Here is a 24,161-nt window from a genome sequence, read left to right as displayed (position 1 = left end):
TGGTGCTCTCTGGTTTGTGTTAGCTTCTGGATCCCTGACTAAAAGAGTTTGAGAACCACTGTAACAGAATAAAAACATCTATAACAGTTCATTTCTAACATAACTGAATCACTGTGACTTCAATCATTTGTATCACTACTAACCAGGTGATTTGAAGTGGCCTATATAAATCCTATATCAAACTGTCCATCAAAACTGATCTATTTGGTTTTATTGGTACAACACGGGCGTCAAACTGACTCTCATTTCAACAGTGAGTTGATACGCCATATCTAAGTATCCTCAGCAGTCAGCCATGACAGCCTATGACGGATACAGTTGTGTAATATTGCTTAAGGAAAATATACTTTGTGTTCAGTGCAACATATTGTTTTATTAGCAAAATACTCACAGGAAACAGATCCTTTGAAACCGTTACAGTCTACTAATGTATTTATTACTTTCCATAAGGACATCAAACATGCATAGGTATATGCAAATAGAGATAAGTTTATCCACAGCATTCAAGTTTAATACAACAAGACTGTTACCTCTGACATGACTATGCTGCATTTCTACATCTTATTTTTACAGTAAGTGAATGTTAATAAACTATACATCATTTACATCCTTATTCTTACATGCACTGGTACTTAGTGGTTAAAATGTATTATTTTTCTTACTTATAAATGCAAAAGTCATTGAAAGAACATTACAGACTAAACCCAACGTTTATTACTAAATCAAAGACGATGTTTATTGATGCATTATATATATACATATATATATATGAGCTAGTTGCCTTTTGAAGTCTGGTTCCATATTGACTCATAGCACCATCTTGTGGACTACTTTGGCAACAGATGTTTTCCATTTAATTTACTGTTTGATGAATCATTTTTTTAAAGAAGCAGATAAAAATGTTGAATATTTTCTGCATTTTTGCTACATTACAGAGATAAACTACAGAAATTCTACAGAAACATTAGATCTAATGTCTTTTCATCTCATTTGTTAAAAAAAAGGACACCATTGAGGGTGACATATTTACAGGTGAGTTCTGTCCAAGGGGGTGGGAGATGTGACTGTCTCTACTTCAGGATAAACCAAGAAGCCAGAGAAGGTGGTGTACCTGCCCTGGTTGCTGTAGACAGCATAGCGCTCATCCTGCTGACTGTACAGCCACACATTATCGCCCCGGCGGAGAGACAGCAGTATGCTCTGACTCTGCATCTCCCGTCTCTTTGACGTGTCCTCATCGAACACCATGGCCTGCACCTCGCCTTTCCCAGTCATCAGCTTCACAGAAACAGCCTTGCGGGGGTGTTTTCCCACAGTGAAGGCGAAGAAGTACGCACCCGGAAAGTGGCAGGTGAAAAAGCCTGAGGTTTTGTTGAAATGTCCCCCAATGTTGACATATTCCACATCAAAGCTTAGAGGTGGCTTGTCCTGGTGCCGGCTGCTCTGACCCATGAGTGTGGATGTCCGTGCTACAGAGAAGGCAGACTGCGACTGATTTGAACTTTGACCTCTTGCCCCAAGGTCACCCTGAGGAGGGCAATTTGGGAAAGACATCCCTGGTGGGGACAAGTGGTTGCTGATGAAGCTTGAGGAGATGTCAGGGTAGACAAGATAACCAGAGAATGTGATGTAAGGGCCTGCATTGCTGTACAAAGCATACTGTGGACTTTGCTGTAAAAGCAGCCACACTGTGTCAAATTCCTTCAAACTGATCATGATACTCTGGCTCTGAACTTTCCTCCCTTTCTTGCGATAGTCATCGTACGCTATGGCCTGCACTTCCTCTCCGTTCTTCACCAGAATCACAGAAAGCATTTTCTTTGGAAATTTCCCCACAGAGAAGGAGAAGTAATAAGCCCCGGGGATGCGACAGCGGAAGTGGCCGGTGTCTGGGTTGAAGTCACCACCAATGTTGACTGTAAGCCTGTTGAAGGTGATGGCCTTCTGCTTGCCTCCCACCATGCTGCTGGTCCGTGTGGCAGAGAAAGCAGAGCGGAGACCTGCTGTCACTGGAGGTGTATGCATGGGGGAAACAGGTCCAGTGCAGGAGACCATGATGACTACACATGCCAGGTAGCAGCATGTGATCCACTGAGCTATAAAAAGAAATCAAAGGAAATACATCATTTACATAAACCATACATGGATCACATGTGTCTGCTTGTGCAAAATAAAAGTCTGGACTCGTTGTCCCCAACCAAACACTGCATAAAATTATGGAACAGCTAGCCCGAGTGAAGCCGATACTTTTAGAGCTTCCCCTTGTGACTTGCTGCAGTATAGGTCAGTGTAGACCACCTCCTCCTTTATATCAGATGGAACATGGGGTCAAACTCGAAAATAAAAAATTAAATCAACATCTTTCTGATTTTGTTATTAATATACCCATAACTTATTGATTGAAGTGAACTTCAAATCTACATCGCAATGTGTTCTGCTGTGGACTACAACAACCCAAGGGTTCTTTAACATTTTAGCAGAAAGTTAAGTGTGTGTTCCTGTTAACAGAATGGGTGTGAAATCAGTACCGCAGCTTCACCAGCCAGAACGTTTCTGTGAATTCCTTGGCTCCACCAGATGTGTGAGTACTGGTGAGCACCAATCGAGGTGGCACTATGGCTTAACATCTCACCCTGGGAGCAAACGGAGGGCCTGCCCATGTTAATATACAGTCAATGTCCCCAACATGGTGGTTGGACCAAATTTTGTTTTTATCCAGTAAAAGGATAAGAGTTTTTTTCTTGAAATGTGGAACTTTTGCTTTCAAGGAATAGTTAGTTTGTAAAACTGTAAAAATAAAGCAGTTCATTTTTTTTAACTGTATCTTTCTATGCTAATGTCATATTTGAAGCCTACACAAAATGTTAATTTTAAAAACGTAGAAAATAATTCACTGTTAAGTTCAGTGGACCCCAAGGTGGGAACATGGAGTATGGACCCACTGCCTTGACATTTGCATCTTTTTTGAGGAACGATTAAAAACAGGCAAATACACCAGCAATGGTGTTCATTAAAAAACAGAGCTGACAGAATGTACTGATATCAGACAGCGATGAGAAGAAAAACTTCCATTCAATACAGAATCCATTTCAAAATCTTATTATTAGTTCAAAAAGCACTCAATGGTTCAGCTCCCCAGTACATCTCTGACTTGCTCACAGTGTATAACCCGACCAGGATCCTTAGGTCAGCAGGTGGAAGTCTTTTAAATGTACCCTGAGTCAAATCAATGTCCGGTGAAGGGGCCTTTAGTTACTGTGGTCCATCCTTTTGGAACAAACTGCCTGCTGACCTGAGGTCCATAACATCTGTCTCCACTTTTAAAAAAAGACTGAAAACATATTTATTTTCTCAAGCATATGAATGATATAGTGACTGTTGTGACTGGATGCATGTGCAGCAACAATAGCTGTGTCTGATGTATGTTGGGTGTATCTATTGCTTTTTTAAAATAAAATTGCTATTGCTATTCTTAATCATCCGGAAAAAACAAGACAGTTGACTCAAATATTCATATTGGCTGCAGTGGGAGATGAGGAGAGATCGGTGTTTCGATTCGACCTTGTTAACTAGAGACCGTAGGCTGGATGCATCCGTGGTTATCGCATTTAGACTACAGCAGTACTGAGCAATATTCGTCACACATTTACACAAACAACACTGTAAGGATGTATCTTACTGACATATTTTTACATAAAGATTAAATAATGTATAAAGAAGCATTCGAGAAGGCAGCTATCCTCTTTCTTCGCCAGTTAGACTGAAACACTAGAGTATATTTGAAGAGTTCATTTGCAAAAACAGATAACTCAGTTTTATTTATTTTTTAAAAATGCTTAGAAAAACTTTTTTTTCTATTACTAGGTTTAGGTATTATCAATTGAAGTTGGGTGGCTTTTACTAAGTCAAAATGACATTACTAATTAGCGGTATCTTAAAAATGTAATTTTATTAAAAATGTATATTAAAAGGAAATATGTTTTTTGAAAATTTATAAAAACTGAGATATCTGTTTCTGCAAATGAACTCTTCATTTGGTTTCTGGAAACGTTGGCAGCTGGTAGAATGAGACCAAACCAATAAAAAAGAAACTTTAGAAACATTACACCCCAATCAAGCTAAGCAATCACTTGAGTTTTTTTCATATGGACAGGGTTACCTCCAGCAGACTCATCATTTTGTGAAACATGCGTCAGTTAACAAAAAGTACTAATCGCTTCATCCAAAGTTCATACATATTCGCCCAGTGCAAGATACCACACTCCTTCTGGCATAGTAACTGCAAATTAAATTTAGATTTTTTGTACTTAGGAGAACCCAAAAATAAACAAAAATAACAAACAGAAAAAATCAGTCTGATGTAGCAGTCTGACAATATGTGAAAACAAGCAGTTCTTTAGGGAAATGATTGAAAAGGGGATTTATAGTGCCATGTAAACTAGTAGTTAATGTTACAAAAAGAGGTCTGATGGATGAAGATGAGATGAAATATAGGCTACCTTTTCTAAAGTTTTACGAGTGATATGACCCCTTTCTCAGGAACCACTTTAGTTGGACTACCCAGTACTCTTATCCTGTGATGCATGATAAGGTAAAGTACATTTGGTTTCAGTTGTGTCTTCAGTGCCAGACTAGGTTCATCCCATAAATCCTGTTTATAAAATAAGGAAGTCTGGCCAAGGCCTGTCGAGAACAGTCTTACCACTCAAATCAAGCACTCTAATGTGGCTGATATTGTCTGTTCTCTATGTGCACTGAGAGAAGAGGCGAAATTAGCTGCTGGTTCATCTGCTCTTGTGTGTGTTGAACAATGGAAAATTTTGGAGGTTGGTGAGGTGGTGCAGGGCAGAATGCTAACAGACACCTCTGCAAAGCGTACATTACTTTTGTGTTGTAAAACTGCAGAAAATCTCCTGGTACTATTTTTTGAGAGTTGTTCTCATTTAAAAAAATGACATTACTTTAAATTGTAGAGGTCACACGTTCTCTACTCAATGAACAGAAACTTTGCATCTGTAAGGACACTAACACAAGGCTCAGGTTTTATACCTGGCTCTTCCCCCTCCAGCCTGACATGTGCATATTTTACACAACTCTAATGACAGATATTAAGACCTAAATTGTGGTGAAAAGACCAACACCTGTGTCAGGAAATTAATGCTGAGAAAGAAAGTTTAGTCATAATCACAGCCTTTCAATGTTAGGTTGGACTTTACTTCTCAAAAAGCATTTTGCAACAATCAGTCAATGATCATCAGTATCAGTAAAGCATTCATTTTAAAGAGAAATGTGAAGTGAAGAGGTAAGGCGGAGATAGATCAGAGAATTGCACATCATTGTAAAAAACTCATCAATCCCCATATTGTTTAGAGGCAAATAAAACATACCACACTCCTGCCAAATAAAAACATTGGCCTCTTATCCCGCTTCTGTCTTTACAAACTGAATTCTCGCTCAAAATTAAAGCAATTACAGAAAAATACACACCCACCTGTTAAGCTATGCTGGGATAGAAAGTGCATGCTGGACTTCTTCTTTGTCAGATTTTAAACAAAGCTGCTCTCAGTTTGTTGCACTGCTGATGTCAGTGTTCCATGCCTGACACCCAAAGGAACAACACTTTTGACCATCCAGATATGTCAGGAGGAGGAGCATCAAATTCTGTCCAATCTTCTATAGCCTCCATTCAGCCTGGAGAGAGAACAAAAACACAGAAAGAAAAACAGTGAAATAGCAGTCTTATTGGTCTGCTGAGTCTCATTTATTATTTGTGTTGTCCATAAATGTTAAAGTTGGAATACAAAACAGAATTGTTCTTTGTTTAATCTGCAAATCACTGATTCCCCCCCCAATCAAGTGGTCATCTTTAATAAATTGGTCCTGGAGAATGGCTAATTGACCTGTAATTTCATGCACTGCAATATTAAGTTCAGTACACAATAGTTTTGCTTGTCAGTGACTATAATTCACAAACTTCACTTTTGAAATGATGCTATGGAATATAACAAAGTTTCATGGAGTTTAAAGTCACCAGTTGTCACACTAGCATTCAAATGATTACTTGTAAGTTTGTTCAGTCTATGATTTTTTTTAATTTATTGATCTTTTATGTTAAATCTGTAATTTATGTCCAGTTACTTCTATTTTCTTCTTTATTTAGTTAAAACAATGACATATGAAACCAATGTCTCTGTGCCTTGCTCCTTTTTCCCAGGTAGCTTGTAGGTTTGAAAAGGACAACCTGCATTTCAAATACATGTTTAAAACAACTCATAAGCATTACTTATTCTTGATTAAATGTTCTGGGCTAACTAGACAAACATCAAACAAAAAGGAAATCATTAAAACTGTTTAATTTTAAATATGGGAGATTAAGACTGTCATACAAAATCTGACATAAACCATTTTTTTTCATTGTTGCAATCTCACGTTTTATAAATGCATTATATCAACTTTTTCTATTTTCTGTCTTGGAATTTTAATGAAAGATTTAGAATTTAAACATTATAATAAAAAGCTTACTTCTTTTAACTTTAGCTAATCTTTTTCTAGCGAAGTCTTTTTTTATCAATTCTCTTCATCTTGTGTGTATTTCCTATGTTTATCTGTTGTTGTTGTTGTTGTTGCTAGGGTCTGAGAGAGAATCACAATATTAAATCCTCTGTATGTCTGGTGCATACTGCAGTTTTTTGACAATAAAGAAAACGTTGACTCTTTTTTTAACTTTGGTGTATGTTCATTATTCCAAAATGAATAAATAAATAAATAAATAATAAACATTTAGTTGTATATTCTTCAATAGGGTGACCACATTTTAATCAATTTCACTGTAACATAAGAACACAACTCCTGCCAGGATGTCAGATAGAAATGATCTGTGACTTTAAAATAAATGTACTTCTTGCTGCTTAAATATGAAAACAGGCCTTCCTCCATCGATTTTATCCAAAGCAGGGCCGGCCTGTGGCATAGGCAGTATAGGCAAATGCTAGGGGCGCCGGCCATCCATAGGGGGTGCCACTAAATGAGTGAGGAAGAAAATTTTAAGATAATGGGAAAAACAATATTTTTTTATGTAATTTAATTTTGGATTGAATTGCGGAATGATGCCAGTAAACATTTAAAAGCGTGTGATTCACTTTTGTTTTGAAAAATAATAGTATGCAAATCAGATTTTGAAGTATTTAAGTGTTCATGATTTACCTGTTTTTGTTTTGTTGTTGTTTTTTTTCTTTACACTTTGGAAGATGTTAGCTTAATTAGATCGAAATGTGAGCTAGGCTTAAATAAGCATTTTGCTTCTGCCTTTTCAGTCATCACTTAATACATTACTGTTGCTTTGTTGAAAGGGTCAGCACTGTGAAAATGATTGTGTTATATAATCAGTGGCGTGTCCAGAGGAGAGGCACTGGCACCCCTTGAAATCCAATTGGCCACCGCAGGGGCCATCCCAAAATCCAAAACTATGATTGCCTTGTCAGAGGCCTCGTGGGGTTTCTGTTAAAATCTATAATTTGGGATGAGTTAAAAGGCTGACGGTAGATTTATTTATTAATGCCCTCAAATGTGACTTTGAAAAAACATCTTTTGTAAGTCCTTAAAGAATTAAGCTAAGAAGATCTATGCCACTTTGTCATGGGGTATTTTTTGAAGTCAAAGGGAATATAACAACTATTTAATACTTTAATAAATGTAGGTTGTGAAGACAGAAAGGGTAAATGTTATTTATTTGTAAATGCACTGGCCACCCCTGCCTTTGTGAGAGCCTCAGTTGGGCCACCCTGGTCAAAAAGTTCTGAACACGCTCCTGTATATAATGACTGAATAAATTCTACTACTATTACATTATGCATTATTTTCCTGCTAAATATCAGTGTTATTACCAGTTTATTAATGTTCTTTTAAAAGGTCATTGCTATTTTAAAACAAAGGAAATCTGTAAAACATAAAGCTGGATGTCAGTTGTCTTTCAGTGTAAATGTGATGTGATTGTTGGAGTTGGTTATAAGCAGTTGTGGACAGTAACAAAGTAAATTTACTTGAGTACAGTACTTAAGTACATTTTTTGATTATCTGTACTTTACTTAAGTATTATTTTTTGGGGGAGCTTATTACTTTTACTCCACTACATTCAGAAGACTATTATTTTACTTTTTACTCCACTACATTTCTATCAATGCTCTAGTTACTCACTACTTTTGCTTTGAAGTCAGCTCATGAATTTCCTTCTCTTTTCTGAAATCTGATCCCTAAGACAGTAAAATGTGTTTGTGAAGTTCTGTTTGTCTCAGTGGTTTAGTCATACCTGTATATCGTGTGTCTCCACGGTTGAATGTGGAGCAAACACAGAGCAAATTTCACCCAGAACAAGCAGTTCATTTAGACGTGGTAAAAATAGACTTCAAGTAATGGTTTCTAAATAAACATAATGTAACTGAATGTACTCCTATGTATTCTTGACTGCACTCATGCTTTGTGAAAATACAAAGTTTTGAGATATTTTAAAAAGTACTTTGAATACTTAAGTAATTTTAAAAGCAAGTACTCAAGTACTTTAACTCAAGTAATTATTTGACAAAGAAACTTGCACTTGTATTGGAGTAATATTTGACCTGAAGTATCTATACTTTGACGGCTCTGATCCAAAGGCTGACTTCCACGTAATATCACCAATGATTAAGTACTCATCTCTCTTTGGGACAGAGCCTCTTTAATGCTTCGCTATGACCAGATGAACTGGAAAAACAGTCTGTATGTCTTTGGGCGCATCAGCCACATTCCTGCACCTTCCAGCCTCTCTCATCATGACGCAAACAACCCGGAAGTCGTGTGTTTGCTGTCAATGCCAACCGTAGAGAGGAGGCACTGAAAGAGAAAATCCCGCATTTAAGACAAGATGGCAGGACTGCCCCGCAGGATCACAAAGGTATCTGTTTAACACTTAAAACAGCAGCATGTGTGAAAGTTATGTCATGGCTGAAGCTTTACAAGCACGATTTTAACCCCAAATGTCTCGCTTGTTCGCCCGGCCAACGTCTTTTTGTGCTGGCTAACGCTAGCATGTAGCTCGATAAAGTAACTTCCGTTTCATTTCTTAGACAGAAAATAAGAACAAGAAGAGGTCAGAGCTTCGTTTAAGCTGTGAATAAATAAAGCACAGTTTTAACGATGTTATTTCAGATGGGGTTGAGGTCTCAAGTTGCTTCTGATGAGGTTTAATGATGACTGAAAGGCTAACCAAGCTAACCTAGCTAATACCAGTTTGTTAGCTTTGTTTCCGTGAAGCTAACGCAGCCTGTTAGCCTGTCCGCATTAAACCATTAAAGCCTACCATCACTTACTATTACTATTATAGTCTTTTAATGTACACTAATGTACATGTTTGATTACGTTAATCATTTTATTTATTAACCAAGAGAGAATTAAACGTACATTGAATTAGTCCTAAATGTACCCAAAGGCTTACATTGAAACGTAAGAAGGGATAAATGTTCGACACTTAGACCTGAAACAGCTTCTTCTGTCGACCTCATGGCTCTGTAGAGCAAAAACAGACTCAAAACATTCCTCTTTTTAGCTCGTACACTGCTCAATAATAATAATAATGCAAACCCATTTTTAAACCTTAGTGTTTATTTCTAAAATTACAAACTTTTAATTTATTTTTAAAAAACTGATTTTTAATTAAGTTTGGTAACTAATTTTACCTTCTTTCTTTCTTGATCTTAGATTTTAGGATATTTTATGTTTTCATGCTTATGTTTGTATAATCTCATTTTAAAATTTGGTATTTTCTGACAAGGTATGGCGTTATGGAATTAACCTTATTTTAACGGTGGCCCTGAAGTGCAAATCGCAACGGCAATTCAGAAAACTCTACGGCAATTCAGAAAAAACTACGGCAATTCAGAAAACACTACGGCAAATCAGAAAACACTACAGCAAATCAGAAAAACACTACGGCAAATCAGAAAACAGAAAACACTACAGCAAATCAGAAAACACTACAGCAAATCAGAAAACACTACGGCAAAACAGAAAACACTACAGCAAATCAGAAAACACTACAGCAAATCAGAAAACACAACGGCAAATCAGAAAACACTACAGCAAATCAGAAAACACTACAGCAAATCAGAAAACACAACGGCAAATCAGAAAACACTACAGCAAATCAGAAAACACTACAGCAAATCAGAAAACACAACGGCAAATCAGAAAACACTACAGCAAATCAGAAAACACTACAGCAAATCAGAAAACAGAAAACACTACAGCAAATCAGAAAACACTACAGCAAATCAGAAAACACAACGGCAAATCAGAAAACACTACGGCAAATCAGAAAACACTACAGCAAATCAGAAAACACTACAGCAAATCAGAAAACAGAAAACACTACAGCAAATCAGAAAACAGAAAACACTACGGCAAATCAGAAAACAGAAAACACTACGGCAAATCAGAAAACACTACAGCAAATCAGAAAACACAACGGCAAATCAGAAAACACTACAGCAAATCAGAAAACACAACGGCAAATCAGAAAACACTACGGCAAATCAGAAAACACTACGGCAAATCAGAAAACACTACAGCAAATCAGAAAACACAACGGCAAATCAGAAAACACTACAGCAAATCAGAAAACACTACAGCAAATCAGAAAACACTACAGCAAATCAGAAAACACAACGGCAATTCAGAAAACACTACGGCAAATCAGAAAACACAAAACACAACGGCAATTCAGAAAACACTACGGCAAATCAGAAAACAGAAAACACAACGGCAATTCAGAAAACACAACGGCAAATCAGAAAACACAACGGCAAATCAGAAAACACAACGGCAAATCAGAAAAAACAACGGCAAATCAGAAAACAGAAAACACAACGGCAAATCAGAAAACACAACGGCAAATCAGAAAACACAACGGCAAATCAGAAAAAACAACGGCAAATCAGAAAACAGAAAACACAACGGCAAATCACAAAACATGTGTAACGTTAGCTGGTGTAGGTGGAGAGAGCTAGCCGCTCCGGATAGCCACTTAGCTCACAGACTCGACAGATAAGAATGGAGGTTTACCACGGTAGTTTATTAAACAGAAAGAGACAATCAACCTTACGAAGCCAGGTCTCCACGGCACTATTGTTGTTCAGCACACATGCCAAACAGAACGACAGACCAAACTGGAAGAAGTAGGTACCCTTGTAATGTTGTAGGGTTTTCTGATTTGCCGTTGTGATTTGCACTTCAGGGCCACCGTAGATGTTGGATCTACAATTAAATGTTGGGCTGTTGGGCACCCTGCGGGAGTGTTAAGATGTCTGAGCCAGCTTCAGGCTGGGACTCGACTCAGACGAGATTCAATGTGTGAGTCTTAATCCCTGGGAAGAAGTTCTGAGATGAATCAAATAATTAAAGGGTTCATTTCGGTTAAGACTAGATCAGTTGTGATTCTGTGTCCGGCGGGGCAGTGAGACTCTGCAAGTTACGGACTTCAGAGCAGGGGCTGAACACTATTTACAATGTACGGTAAGTTACATAAATACAGAGAGAGAGGGAGAGTAGATCAAACATAACTGGCCACATATAAAATGTAAATGTTAAGCTTATCCATGTTTGTTTCTATGCAAATCTGGGGATGTAAGAGATCCCAGGTAAACTGAGCAAATAAAATGCAGTGTTTCCTACATAATCATGCAGTACCTGTGGCGGTGGGTTTGAAAATATTGTATCTTCTTTATTTTATATACGTGTAAGAGCACCATCCATGGTCAGTTTACGGGACAATCTCTTGTTGCTTTCTTCCCTTTGCAGCTGATAATCTGCAGCACCTGACACATGCTGTGCAGGTGATCAAGAGAGAAAGTCCCATCTGTAAATACGCTCTGTTAATGATTGAGGTGTGACATCTGATGTTAAATATGAACCTTCTCATATTGCCGTTCTTAAAGTTATGTGCAGCTGTTTCCTGCCAATGTCAGTTTGCACTATCTTAGTTTTGAATTGCAAAACACAATGTCATTGTTAAGCCTCACCTACATGGATCTCCTGCTGTGATAACGTAATACTGAGGGAATGATTTTGAAACATGAGTTGTGGTATATGGCCTCTCAAAATGTATTGCTGATGACTATTGTCAATAATCAGATACTTACAGAAAAGAAAAACGTCAGGAGGCAAGGTGGGACACACTGCTCTGTGGGGTGGTGTGTGCATGATGGAGGAAAGAGGGATTGAATAACAGAACTGAAAGAAAGTAAAGACGCACGTCTAAATAAGTTGGGTGGAAACAGAATTATTATTGCTACTGACCTACAAAGGAATCGGTATAGATCATGTATTTCAATCCCCCACCTCCCCGCAGCCTTCACCACCACAGGTGTATGAGGCCACATAGCGTCAGTCTGTTGGAAACTCTGGTTAGTATAACACCTGTGCTTTTTTCTCAGCTTATGTAAGTGTGTGTTCATAACATCATCTTTCACTTTTTATACCCTCTGCACACACCACACACAGGTCTCCTCTTTTGACGATATTTATCAGCAGCATGTTTTATAAAGACGGCCAAAGCACAACTCACATTATGAATTGTTTCATTTGATATTTTGTTAACCCACCAGGTGAAATTTGGACGAGGCTTGTTAATGACATAGTGTTACAGGAAGAAGACAAAAAACATGCAGAATGACACAGACAGTGACCAATGGAGGTTAGCTCCGGAAGTACTAGAAACCACATACACACTAATTCAAAAAAGTCGATCTTTACAGCAGAAATAAACATTTTTACAGCCGGGTACAAAAGATGAGTGTAGTCTGGATAGCTCATTTCTCGCTCAGCACACACTGTGAGGGGGGTGAATTTTTTTCTAACGCAGAAATTTCGAAGATATTGAGATTACGAGTCTTCCAATGAGAGGCACAGCTGACTTGATTGACAGGCGGGAACACTGTTGGCTAGGAGGCTCAAAGCCCGCCTCTTTATGTCACAATCGCTCGACAGCAGCAATATGGCTGTCGCCGACGATTGGCGCTTCAGAAACAGATGGGTGACGTCACGGATACTACGTCCATATTTTATGCAGTCCGGCTCTGCAGGTTATCGGACGCAAGGAGCGATGAGATCAGCTAGTTCATTGATCATGAGTACTGATCATAGATGGATGAAAGAAAGAAAAATGTAAGAACAGTATATACCTGAATGGACCACACAGGCGTTTGAATGCATGTCCGCATTCTCACATGGCGTTTGCAGTTGCATTTGGATTTGGATGAATCATACAGCACTAGTATATTAGTATCTGTCATTTAGTCTGTGTGCGCTCATCATTATTCATAGATAAACAGGATATGACATATAACATTAGCCTCTCTACAGTGTGAAACTAGCAGAAGGTGAAAGTGACTCAAAGCTAGCAAGTGTCAGCAATCAATGAGAAAGCATTATAAGGAACACTGTGAGCACCTCGGAGAAGGTTACACAGGTGGGTGAGTAAACACACTACAGACCGGCGATTGTGGGAAAAGGTGAGAGATATGGAAACAGTACTTAGTGGTCCGAGCCCTTGAGCCCTTAGAGCGTGTGACTGGGACTGGGAGCCCCCATCCCGTCTGTGTTTTCACTGCATGGTTTTGTCTGTGGGTTATCTGAAACATTTCAGGAATCCCAGTCCCAGCTGCATTCAGGAAAAGAGCGTTCAAAACAAGAGTGCTGCTGGGCTCTGCCAAGCTTTGTTTGACGCTACACTGTCACATATCATTTGCTATGCTGATATGCAACGTTTAGTTAGTTTAGACAGGTGTGTGTGTGCACTGCTGGTTTTTTAGATTTGGAGAACAGCAGGGTAATAGTAATACCAGAGCCACAGTTTGGATAATGCAGAACATCTTGTGAAGTTTTTAGAAGGGTGGTGACAACAACAGGGAGTTCATGTTAAAAGCATTCACTCATGACACATGGGAAAGTCATTCATGACACATGGGAAAGTCATTCGTGACACACACATACCAGAAGAGATGTCCGATACCTGCTACTCCTTCACAACAAAGGTGTGTTTCTTAAGGTCGCTTGGCTTTCCCTTTGAGACGGGAGAGATGCTGCAGTGGCTTATGGGAATGACGCCATGTTGCCTTGAGTTGCAGTGGCAGAGGGAAAGACTCTGCGGAATCCACTGCTGTAGTCTCTCATCAAAGCCAAGCAGACCCCCGACCACCTCCTGCATGATTTGACAGTTTTTAGACTAGTGATGGATTATAACCCTGCACGGAGCAGTTCTCAGGGCATTCAGAGAGTCTGGTTTGGGAGCTGTAAAGTCGTCGTCATTGTCATCATCTTATCATTTGAGCATCTTTGGATAATAACAAGAGTTTAGCTTCACTTTTGTCCTCTTTGACTGAAGACATTCACTTTGTTTATTAGAAATACAGGTACAGGTTTGGGAGGCGGCTGTGTCCTCTGTGGTGTACTTCACATGCAAGCAAAAAAACTGCTGACTAACTTGCTGTTGCTACAATCCTGCTGTGTAATAGGTCTTTGATCAACCATGATGTTTGATAGTCCATCTCTAGTTTCATCCTGTATGTCTAGGATGACTATAAATCCTTATTTGGAGCTGTCATGATTTATTACCTGTCTCCTATTTTGGCCCTGCTCGCTCATTGTAGTGTAGTTTTAAGGAAACGCATATGAAAACCATCCTTGGGGACCTTGTATGTGTGGAAGTGAGGGTGACCAACAGTTCTGAGGTGACAGTGGTGCTGAGGAACTTTTGGTGTCACAAATAAAACTGATTCTCCAAGCTTCGTCAGTCCACATTTTGGAGGACATGTAGGGTCAGTGACTTATACACCTAAGATAAAGTCATACAATATTCATCTTACAGCCATTGAATTAGTCATGAAGCTGAGTTTTGAGGACTAAAGCCAAAATGAAAGACCTGTGGGTGTGAAATCAAATAACATATAAACTCTCATTCTTGTAAACTTGTTCATGTGGACAAAACATTTCAGCAGCATGTGTCAACAGGAAACCTTGTGAAGAACCAGTACAAAACAAAGTCTTGAATGAATCTGATTCCTGAGCGAGTGGACGTCACAGGCACATGATTTTAGAAAATCAGTGAGTCATAACCCCGGGCAACAAAAAGCTGTGTTCACTATTAGAGTCCATTGTTGTTTTTGTAGTATATTTTTAAACTTCTCACATGTCATCAGACTGATGATGTTTTCTTCATTTACATGTGTTCTGTTGAGTTGCCCAGGGTTGAAGCAGTGTCTGCAGTCAGTGAATAAAATAAGCTTTATTATTATCTTGCACAGTGAGAACTTATCTTGATGCACTTGTCATTTCCAAGATAAAGTATCGGTTGCTCTTGCTGTTCTGTAAGCTCATTGGTTGATCTGAAGGCATGCTCTGGGCTGCATCTAGGGTTGCAAAATTTTCCGGAAATTTTCAAAGTTGGAAACTTTCCATGGGAATTGACGGGAATTCATGGGAATTAATGGGAATAAACCAGGAATTTACTAAATTGAAGGTTGGCTCTGAATAGGGAACTTAAATAAAGTTAGGGGAATATATTTTAGCATATTCCTGACTAAAACAACCAGATTTCAGTACAGTTGAATATCTATGCTATTCCTCAATCACATGCACATAGCACACTGCTTACTCCAGGGCTATTGAGACCACGCCCCCTACATGCACTTTTTATTTGCATGTTGAATGGGACTCTTTTGGAGGCAGAGGGGCTCTTTTCATTTAGCATTGCATTTTTGTTAATTTTTGAATGGGTTGGGACGGGGGGATGAGTAATATTTAATATTCATATTTTGGTCTTTAATTAAATAATTGATTGTTCAATAAAAAATCACACTTGATAAAGTTCTACTTACAAATAATTTATGCTTGGATATGATACCTTTCTATTGAATTACCCTCAATTCCAATAAATTCCCATAATTTCAAATTTGGAATATTTCCAAAATTCCCCAGCTTAACTTCCCATGGAAATTTACTGGAAATGTTCCACCCCTTTGCCATCCTAGCTGCATCCTCTTGCAAACTTTAACTTTTCTCCCCTCTTCTGCTTGTGCAGTAATTTGTTAATGTAGTGGTTATCCACACACACAAACGTTCTCTCTCTTTTTTTTCTTTTTACAGGAGACTCAGCGTTTGATGCAGGAGCCCGTCCCAGGCATCAAGGCAGAGCCAGATGATGGCAACGCTCGCTACTTTCATGTGGTCATTGCCGGACCTCAGGACTCACCGTTTGAGGGCGGCACATTTAAACTTGAACTCTTTCTACCAGAGGAATATCCCATGGCAGCTCCTAAAGTACGCTTCATGACCAAAATATATCATCCCAATGTAGACAAGTTGGGAAGGATATGTCTAGACATTCTGAAAGGTAGGTCCACAACCCTTTATGCTTCTGTCCTGTGAGTCATTACATGATGTGTCCTGTGTTGTTGCCCTGAGAGATTTGTCAGTTTCATCTTGCTTAAAAGATCGAGGGCCTCTTACATTCGTGCAACTACTTCCTCACATCACCACTGGCTCTTCACCTCAAAACAGGCACACCATGTCTACTCATAGTCCTTATCTCTATTGTGTCTCCTCTTTCTTGAACTAGTTTGGTCTTATTCATCTTTTTCTTCTCATCTTTTCAGATAAATGGTCACCAGCTCTGCAGATTCGTACAGTGCTGCTGTCAATCCAGGCATTACTAAGCGCACCCAACCCAGACGATCCACTAGCAAATGACGTGGCAGAGCAATGGAAGGCTGATGAAGTCCAAGCCATAGAAACAGGTGAGAGCTTCAAACACAAAGCTTTTTCCTTGGTGTGTTTAGACTTTAAGCAAAGCACATTTTGGCGTTTTGTATCTACCACAGGATTTTTTGTGCTGTTCATGTAAATTCACCAAAATCTGTTATTACCGTATTACTCACTGTATCGAGAGTGTTGCATAAATGAACCCAGTGTAAACAAATTTTGGTTCGATTATGCTGCAGTTTGTTGTTGGAAAGGATGCAGGAAGAACTCATCATTCATCAAACTCAGGTTTGTGCCTGACAAGAACAAGGACTGAAAGTTATATCATTTTGCAATGAGTGAATGCTCAATAGTCACAGGACATGAGTTGTCAGTCATATGACCTAAAACACATTGCGCTGTCAAAGTAACTTGTTTTCCATGAAGAAAAAAAACCCCACCCTCACCGGAACACACTGATCGCTGTGCATCCAGAGTCTGTATCTATGTGTCACATGTAGGGGCGTGCGATATGACGATCTTAGATCGTGAAGGATTAGAATCTGGCGACGATCTGCCAAAGCACAGAGATCGTAGAACCAGCTGTAGTGCACATTCTATCCCTCGTTGTGCCGTGTCTGTGCCTTAAGTCAGTGTGCCCATGCACAGCCGCATCCAATGTTTTTTCTCTCATGCCAAATCACACCATTTGTTAGTCCGCTTCATGTAAGCACTACAGACACACGGATAAACCAATCAGAGAGAGCTGTAGGCAGTGTCTTGATTTGTTTATCCCCCCTCCTCTTTTGCCCCAACTACGTCAGAGAAAGCATGGCTGCTAATGAAAGCGAAAGTGAGGAGTTGGTCCCGAAAATAAACTCTACCTCGGTAATATGGAACTGGTTTGGGTTTTCCTAAAGCGACACAACGGAAACAACTGTTATTTACAAAGTTTGCAACGAGAAGGTCCGCACCTCGGATGGAAACACAACTAACCTTATTCAACCACCTGAAGGGACGGCACCCGAAACACATGCAGAAAGTCAAAAGGTGAGGAGACTGGTGTCGAGCCACCATCCACACAGACAAAACAAACAGCTTTGACACAGGCGTTTGATAAGGGCACTCCGTATGAGAAAACAAGTAAGCGCTGGAAAGATGTAACTGAAGCAGTAACGTTTTATCTTGCAAAGGACATGACCCCCAGCAAGTTTGCACCTTACTTTGATGTTGTGTTTAAGTTGTTTTTCATTTTGAGTTAAGAAAAGAAAAAGACTATGAGTAAAAGAAGTTGAAGTTATGCATGTCAATATTTTTGTTACTAAGTTTTCTAAATTGCTTAACTAAATAAAAAAATGTTCGAACAGTATCCTGTCTTAAATGATCTTTTATCCGTTTAAGGCTATGATTTTAAAGAGGTAAATTAGTTTGTTTTACTGGTAAATGACTTGTAAAATAGTCTGAATAATCTAAATGAAAGAATTGTGATAAAATTGTGATCGTGATTTTGCAAAAATAAATCGTGATAAGATTTATTTTTCTTATCACACACCCCTAGTCACATGACTGTAAAATGTAAACATGCATGGGATGCTGCTGCTGTCACAGGTACCCTTGAATTCACTCGATTAAGAGAGACAGACTTTAAGACAGTTTGAACCTGCTCATCCCAGGACTCACTAACATTGTTCACTCACACACAGACCTGCTAATGGGAACACAACTGTTCACTGTTGGTGTATACACCTGTAATGTATGTACAGTGTAGTATTGTGAAAACAACATGCAGAGGAAGAAGTTGAGTTCTCAGTCGGTTGCATGTATTAGTGAAGTTTATGAAGTAGCTTGTCAGTGCTATTCCTTTCTTTTTTCATATCACAATAAATATCACGGAAAGGAAAAATATCAGAACACTATTTCTTATCACAGTCCCTCCAGAATTTCGCAGGATTTTTGTGTGATTGTTGCGGCCCAAAAAGCCTGAATTTGTGACAGCTTTTTGAAAAAATTGCGGTGAAAGTTACGATTATTTTTTTTTGCTTTTTTCCCCCAATAACATCTCAGGGGCAAGTAAATATGCTAAATTACAGTTGTTTTTAGAACATATTCTTGATGTGGCCACTGACTGTATTTTGATTCTCTTGATTCACAGAAAAATACCATGAAAGGACTGTATTGCACATTTACGACGGTCCCTGAATGCACCTCGCAGCGACTGATGCACAGTCAGTTCACGGCACTCTGAAATTAATCTGCATCTTTGATGACAAGGAGTTGATCAAAACTCACTAAATGTGTCTGATGTTTCACCAAACTGGATTAAATCAAGCTGTAGATGCAGAGTTTTTTACGGTAACCACGGCAACAACATCAAACATCAAATAGTAAACAGACGTCCCCCGGTTGTGTCTTTGTCACTAACGCACACCGGGGGTGAAAATCATCAATGAAGATGAGACAGATGCATGGAGGTGAGGAGAGCTGGTTCATAAAGCACACCTGCTGCAGGTAGAGACCAAGCGAACACTGAGCCCCTCAATCTATAAATAACAATGTTGTCGTGGTCACTTGTCCTACCTGCTGTCCCCTCTCTTCACCCGTTCTCTGTGCGTTTTTTACTGTTGAAAAGTGCCGATCAAGTGAGGACTTACATTTATGTTCCAAGGAAGTCAAATTGAAAACCAATGACTTGCAGGGGCTGAGATTGAGGTAATTGGTCAAATTTGCGGGAAAGTTGCGGTGATTGTAAAAAAAATGGCAAGGCTGCGAAAAAATAGCGCTGATTGGTTGAATTTGCGTTGATAGTTGCGATCGCGAAATCGCAACTTCCTGGAGGGACTGTTATGAATATCATGCAGCCCTGGTGCAAACCAATCCTAAAATAGTTTGTTTTGGATGGAGTTCTGACCAAAACATTTCCAACGCAAGCTCAGGAAAATCACATGCTCAGGATTTGACGACGTTTCCTGAAAATATTTCCCCTTAGGTTGAAGAATTTCATGTCGAGTTTATTCACCTCTTTGCATTGACTTTGTAACGAATCATGTCATGCTATAATTTGCTTTGCTTTTAGTCCCAACACACCTCAGCACTTTGGTTACCTTCTCTCCCTCTCCTAGGGTCTTCCATGTTGTGTTGGGTTATGCCGATAAATGTTTCTTACTTTTGAAGAGAACAGTATTGACAGCTGGTCATCTCATGTGTACCATGTATTCATCGTGTTCTGTTTTTATGACATTTACAGCCCGGACATGGACCAGGATTTATGCTGGAAACAAAAATGAAGTGTAGAACAGCCCAACAAGTGGAGAAAGTGGAAGTGAAGTGTGAAAACAACTCCTCATGTTCTGCCAAGACCTCTTCTGACTTCATTTGCATTTAAAGGACACAGTCTTAAATATATAAATACATATATATTATGAAATAAACATGAATATATTGTAAAGGAAAAAAAAAACAACTGCTGACAATTGGTGATTTAAATGCACACTAGTAATGAAATGACTCGTCGTTGTCCTAACTCACTACTGTTGAAATGCATGGGCAGAGGTTGTTAGATCTTCTCACCTGGCTTTCTTTATCCATTGGTTTTTGGAGGCTTTTGCCATCTGCTTCTTTAACAAGCACGTCGTTCAGGGGGGGTTGGGGGTGTAGGGGTGAGTGTCCAATGTCCACAGTACTGGTGGAAATGTGGACTCTGAAGCAGTAGAACAGAATGGGGCATTGGCTACATGTGGTCAATATTGTATACTTAAAATAATTTTCTTTTAACTTTGTTTTCTTGTGTCGCTGTTTGTTTATTAAAGTAGCTAACTACTACTAGCCCACAGTACGTAGACACTTAACCAGGAGGCGGACCATTTTTTCGTTCTGTGTAGATGGCCAAGATTGATGCAGAAACAACTGTAAAGCCTACTTTCTCTTAAAATTACATCGGGCTGCATTAAATATAAATTATACGACTTAAAACCAAACTGAGCCTGCCACTGTCACATTAACTCGTTCAACCACTCAGTGTGAAGTGTAGGCTTGTGGATGGTGTGGAAGAGTGTTTAGCAGAGGGTGAACATTGAGGACCTTTTTTTTGTTAAGTTTTAGCACATATGTTTTATTACCATATCCAGTCTTTTATATGTGTATCTTTCGTGCTGTCGCCATACTAACTTCTCTGCTTTCTGGTTTACTTCTTCCCATGGCATTTATTCACAAAGCAGTGGTTACATTTGAGCCGAGAAGGGAGGGAGTGCTGAGGGACCGTTTTGTGCGGTAGGAGATGCCTAGATGCCGAGGAATAAAACTCCTAATGTTGTATGAAGGCTTTGACTCACCTGTTGTGATTGGTCTTTGACTGAAATGTCTGTATTCTATTCACTGTTGTAAAATTCATTCATTCTTTCAATCTGGGGAGGAAGGGTTTTCCTGTGCTCAGAACGTTATAAAACAGTCCACCTGCATACTTTTTATGTTCTGTAAATAAAATCTGTTGATTAATAAAGAGCTGCCTGGGTTTAATTCTTGAGAAATGTGCTCTGCTGCTGATGTTCAGTTATTTAGATGATGATAGCTGGCTGGTCAGTTTATGATCATGAAGAAGAAAAAAGTTCGGCCCCTGAAGCTGAGAGGTAGAACCAGAGAAATGAAGCACAGCCATGTTTATCTACAGCTCTATCATGTCTCGTTAATTAAATATATGGTTAATAAAAATATTTTTACTGCACTAGTTTTGGTTGTTTTATAGATCGTACCAAAACCAGAAACTAGTTTAAACTGTGGTCTAATTGGTAGGAGTTTTGGCGCTGTAGGCAGGTCTCAATGTCCTGGTAGATAGCTGCGTTGACTTAAGTTTTTGAAGACAGTGGAGAGACGCCAACGGACAACATGGAACCCCAATCGTCACAATATGCCAGAAAACTTCCCTTTGGACTTCAACCAGCTTGGATCCTGTAACTTTCCACTCTTCCTCCAGACTCTGGGACCTTGATTTCCAAACAAAATGCTGAATGTGCTTTCATCTGAAAAGAGGACTTTGGACCACTGAGCAACAGTCCAGCTTTATTTCTCCTTAGCCCAGGTAAGACTCTTCTGGCGTCTCAGGTTCAGGAGTGGCTTGGAATTAGGAATGTGTCAGTTGTAGTCTCTTTCCTGAATACATCTGAGGTCCGTCTGTTGTGGTGGCTCTTGATGCACCGAGAAGAGCCTCAGTCCACTCCTTGTGGACTTTTCATTCTATCCTTTAAAGACTGTGGTCATCCCTGTTGCTTGTGGACCTTTTCTCCAACTCGACAGTCTTCCCCATGACTGTTGTTGCATGTACTGAGCTAGACTAAGAGATGCACTGTATTTATTCTCTTCAACTAGTGATTTAATCAAAATTATAAAAAAATATTCTGGTATTTAAAGCTGTTTTAAAAAAATGTTTAGCTGTAGGTTATCAAAATTTAAATGGAAAATTACTTGAAACACTTAAGTTTACATTAAATTAGTGTATCATATATCACTAATTTTAATTTCTGAAAAAAATTATGGAAAATACTTTTTCATAATCCAATTTTGAGCAGCGTAGACATTTTATCTGCTGTTACTGTGACAACACTGAAGATGGCAGCAGAGGACCATTATTAATTGTTTGCTTGTGAAAAAAAAGCATAATTTCTAGCTGCACCATTGCTACAGTAAAGAATCCACTCTTTTTGGTATGTTTATGTAAATACTGAGTTATAATGATAAAAGTAGCACCAAGTACAGTTAAGAGTTGGCCATTGAAGGTCAATCTCTCCATCTCCTCCCAACACCTAAAGACACTACCTGACACAGAGGGCACACTCACATCATACTTCTCTTGATTGGTAATGTTTCTGGTCTTAACAAGAAAAAAAATATAACCTGAAAATGTATCACAGAAGGGAAAGAAATCTTTATATACTGAATCATACGGAAAAATATGAATTATACTTAAAAACTATGACATTCTGCAATAACTTCAGGAACATTTCAGAATGCATATGAGGTGACATTGGGTACACTGGCAAACACTCCCTCTTGTGCCCGAAGCCAGTAAACAATGAAAATAAATAAGTTGATAAATCATGAGATCAGAATTATCATAGTCTCTGTATGCCAAGGGGTAAAAAGGGGGAGTTATCTATTTGTCTCCTCCCTTCAATCCTCCTCCTATCTTTCCTCCCCAGCTCCTATAGGACTCCCCTCATACTCCCCTCGAACTCCTGAAAGAAAAACCTTCTCTAACCCACCTCTAACTCACCTGTAACTCCCAACAAAATGCCCTCTATCTCCCCTCAACCACCTTTCTAACTCCCCACAAAATCTCCCCAAACTCCCCTCACCCCTTTTGCTTCAAATGAAATCCCCTCTAACTCCCTTCGTAATCCACAACTACTCCCCGGTAACCCCCTCTTTCTGCCCGCAAACATCCCTCTCACTCCCCACAAACTCCCTTCTAACTCTCGTTAACTCCCCTTTAACTTCCCTCTAACTACCCTCTTGCCCCCAGTGTACTCCTCTCTAACGCACCTCTCATTCCCCACAAACTCCCCCTATCTCCTCCTGAATTCTCTCTCTTACATTACACAAAACTTCCCTCTTACTCCCCTTGAACTCCCCTCCTATTCCATTCTTACTCTCATGTTACACCCCCAAAACTCCCCACAAACTCACCTTTTTGTCACTCTATAATCCCCTCTAAATCTCTAACTCCTTGCACTATCTCCTCTCATTCCACTTTTAATGTTGCTCTTACTCCCCACTCATTCCACTCTAACTCCCTCAGCTTCTTCACAAGCTCCTTAAACTCCCCTCTAATGACTCATAAACTTTCAACAAACTCTCCTTGAATACCTCATTAGAAGGCCATCACCAGGATTTGAACCCTGAACTGCTCACTGTGAGGTGTCAGGGCAAACTGCCACACTAATGTGCATCCTTGCTGTGCTCTCTTGCTTAGGTTTATATACCCTCTGGCACATTGTGGTAATTTCAAAGCGTGCTCTTTATTTAATATTGACATATACTCCACGCTCCAGTTGGAGAAATGGTAACTCCTTCCATCGCCATGTAAACAAGCAATAAGTGGATCTTCTGAAAACAGCATTGTCACAGCCTTGGGTGGCATTGGTCCCCACCTGAAAATGTTATGTGCCATCCCAGGTGCCACCCTAAAACACATTACTATTATGCCGATTTTCCTTATCAGAGGTAGGAGGTTAAAATCAACTGTCTTGGTTGTGTTACAATCAAAGACTGTATTAAATTGGACACCTTTAGTGTTCACTGACTGTGAAGCCAAGATTTAGAGCTCCTCCTACTGACTGGCTGCAGTAAAGGTCATAAGCACTGCCTTCCAGGAGGACCGTAGGCCAAACTATAAAATTAAAATACGT

At 39.3% G+C, this 24,161-nt stretch overlaps 2 protein-coding genes across 3 annotated transcripts; one reads left to right on the top strand and one right to left on the bottom strand.

The window, feature by feature from the left end:
* Nucleotides 1-414: 414 nt before the first annotated feature.
* si:ch211-219a15.3 (uncharacterized protein LOC563077 homolog) lies at nucleotides 415-9,603 on the bottom strand. Of its 2 annotated transcripts, none has more exons than XM_034685410.1 (3): nucleotides 9,506-9,603; nucleotides 5,492-5,691; nucleotides 415-2,096 (listed from the first exon to the last, which is right to left on the bottom strand). In XM_034685410.1, exons 2-3 carry the CDS (start codon nucleotides 5,520-5,522, stop codon nucleotides 1,027-1,029), a joined length of 1,101 nt encoding a protein of 366 aa, XP_034541301.1. In that variant the 5' UTR covers nucleotides 5,523-5,691; nucleotides 9,506-9,603; the 3' UTR covers nucleotides 415-1,026. The 2 variants fall into 2 exon arrangements, with proteins under 2 accessions (XP_034541301.1, XP_034541300.1); XM_034685409.1 differs by having other exon boundaries at nucleotides 9,467-9,580.
* Nucleotides 8,777-21,261, top strand: ube2na (ubiquitin-conjugating enzyme E2Na). The gene is made up of 4 exons (XM_034685411.1): nucleotides 8,777-8,926; nucleotides 16,171-16,417; nucleotides 16,680-16,820; nucleotides 20,009-21,261. The coding sequence occupies exons 1-4, from the start codon at nucleotides 8,897-8,899 to the stop codon at nucleotides 20,053-20,055; spliced, it is 465 nt and encodes a 154-aa protein (XP_034541302.1). The 5' UTR covers nucleotides 8,777-8,896; the 3' UTR covers nucleotides 20,056-21,261.
* The last annotated feature ends 2,900 nt before the right edge of the window (nucleotides 21,262-24,161 follow it).

Source organism: Notolabrus celidotus, chromosome 6 (assembly GCF_009762535.1).
Source record: "Notolabrus celidotus isolate fNotCel1 chromosome 6, fNotCel1.pri, whole genome shotgun sequence".
In the NCBI taxonomy this organism is placed as follows: Eukaryota; Metazoa; Chordata; class Actinopteri; order Labriformes; family Labridae; genus Notolabrus; species Notolabrus celidotus.
The sequence above is the reverse complement of the archived record's forward strand: the minus strand, read 5'-3'. Positions and strand labels throughout refer to the sequence as shown.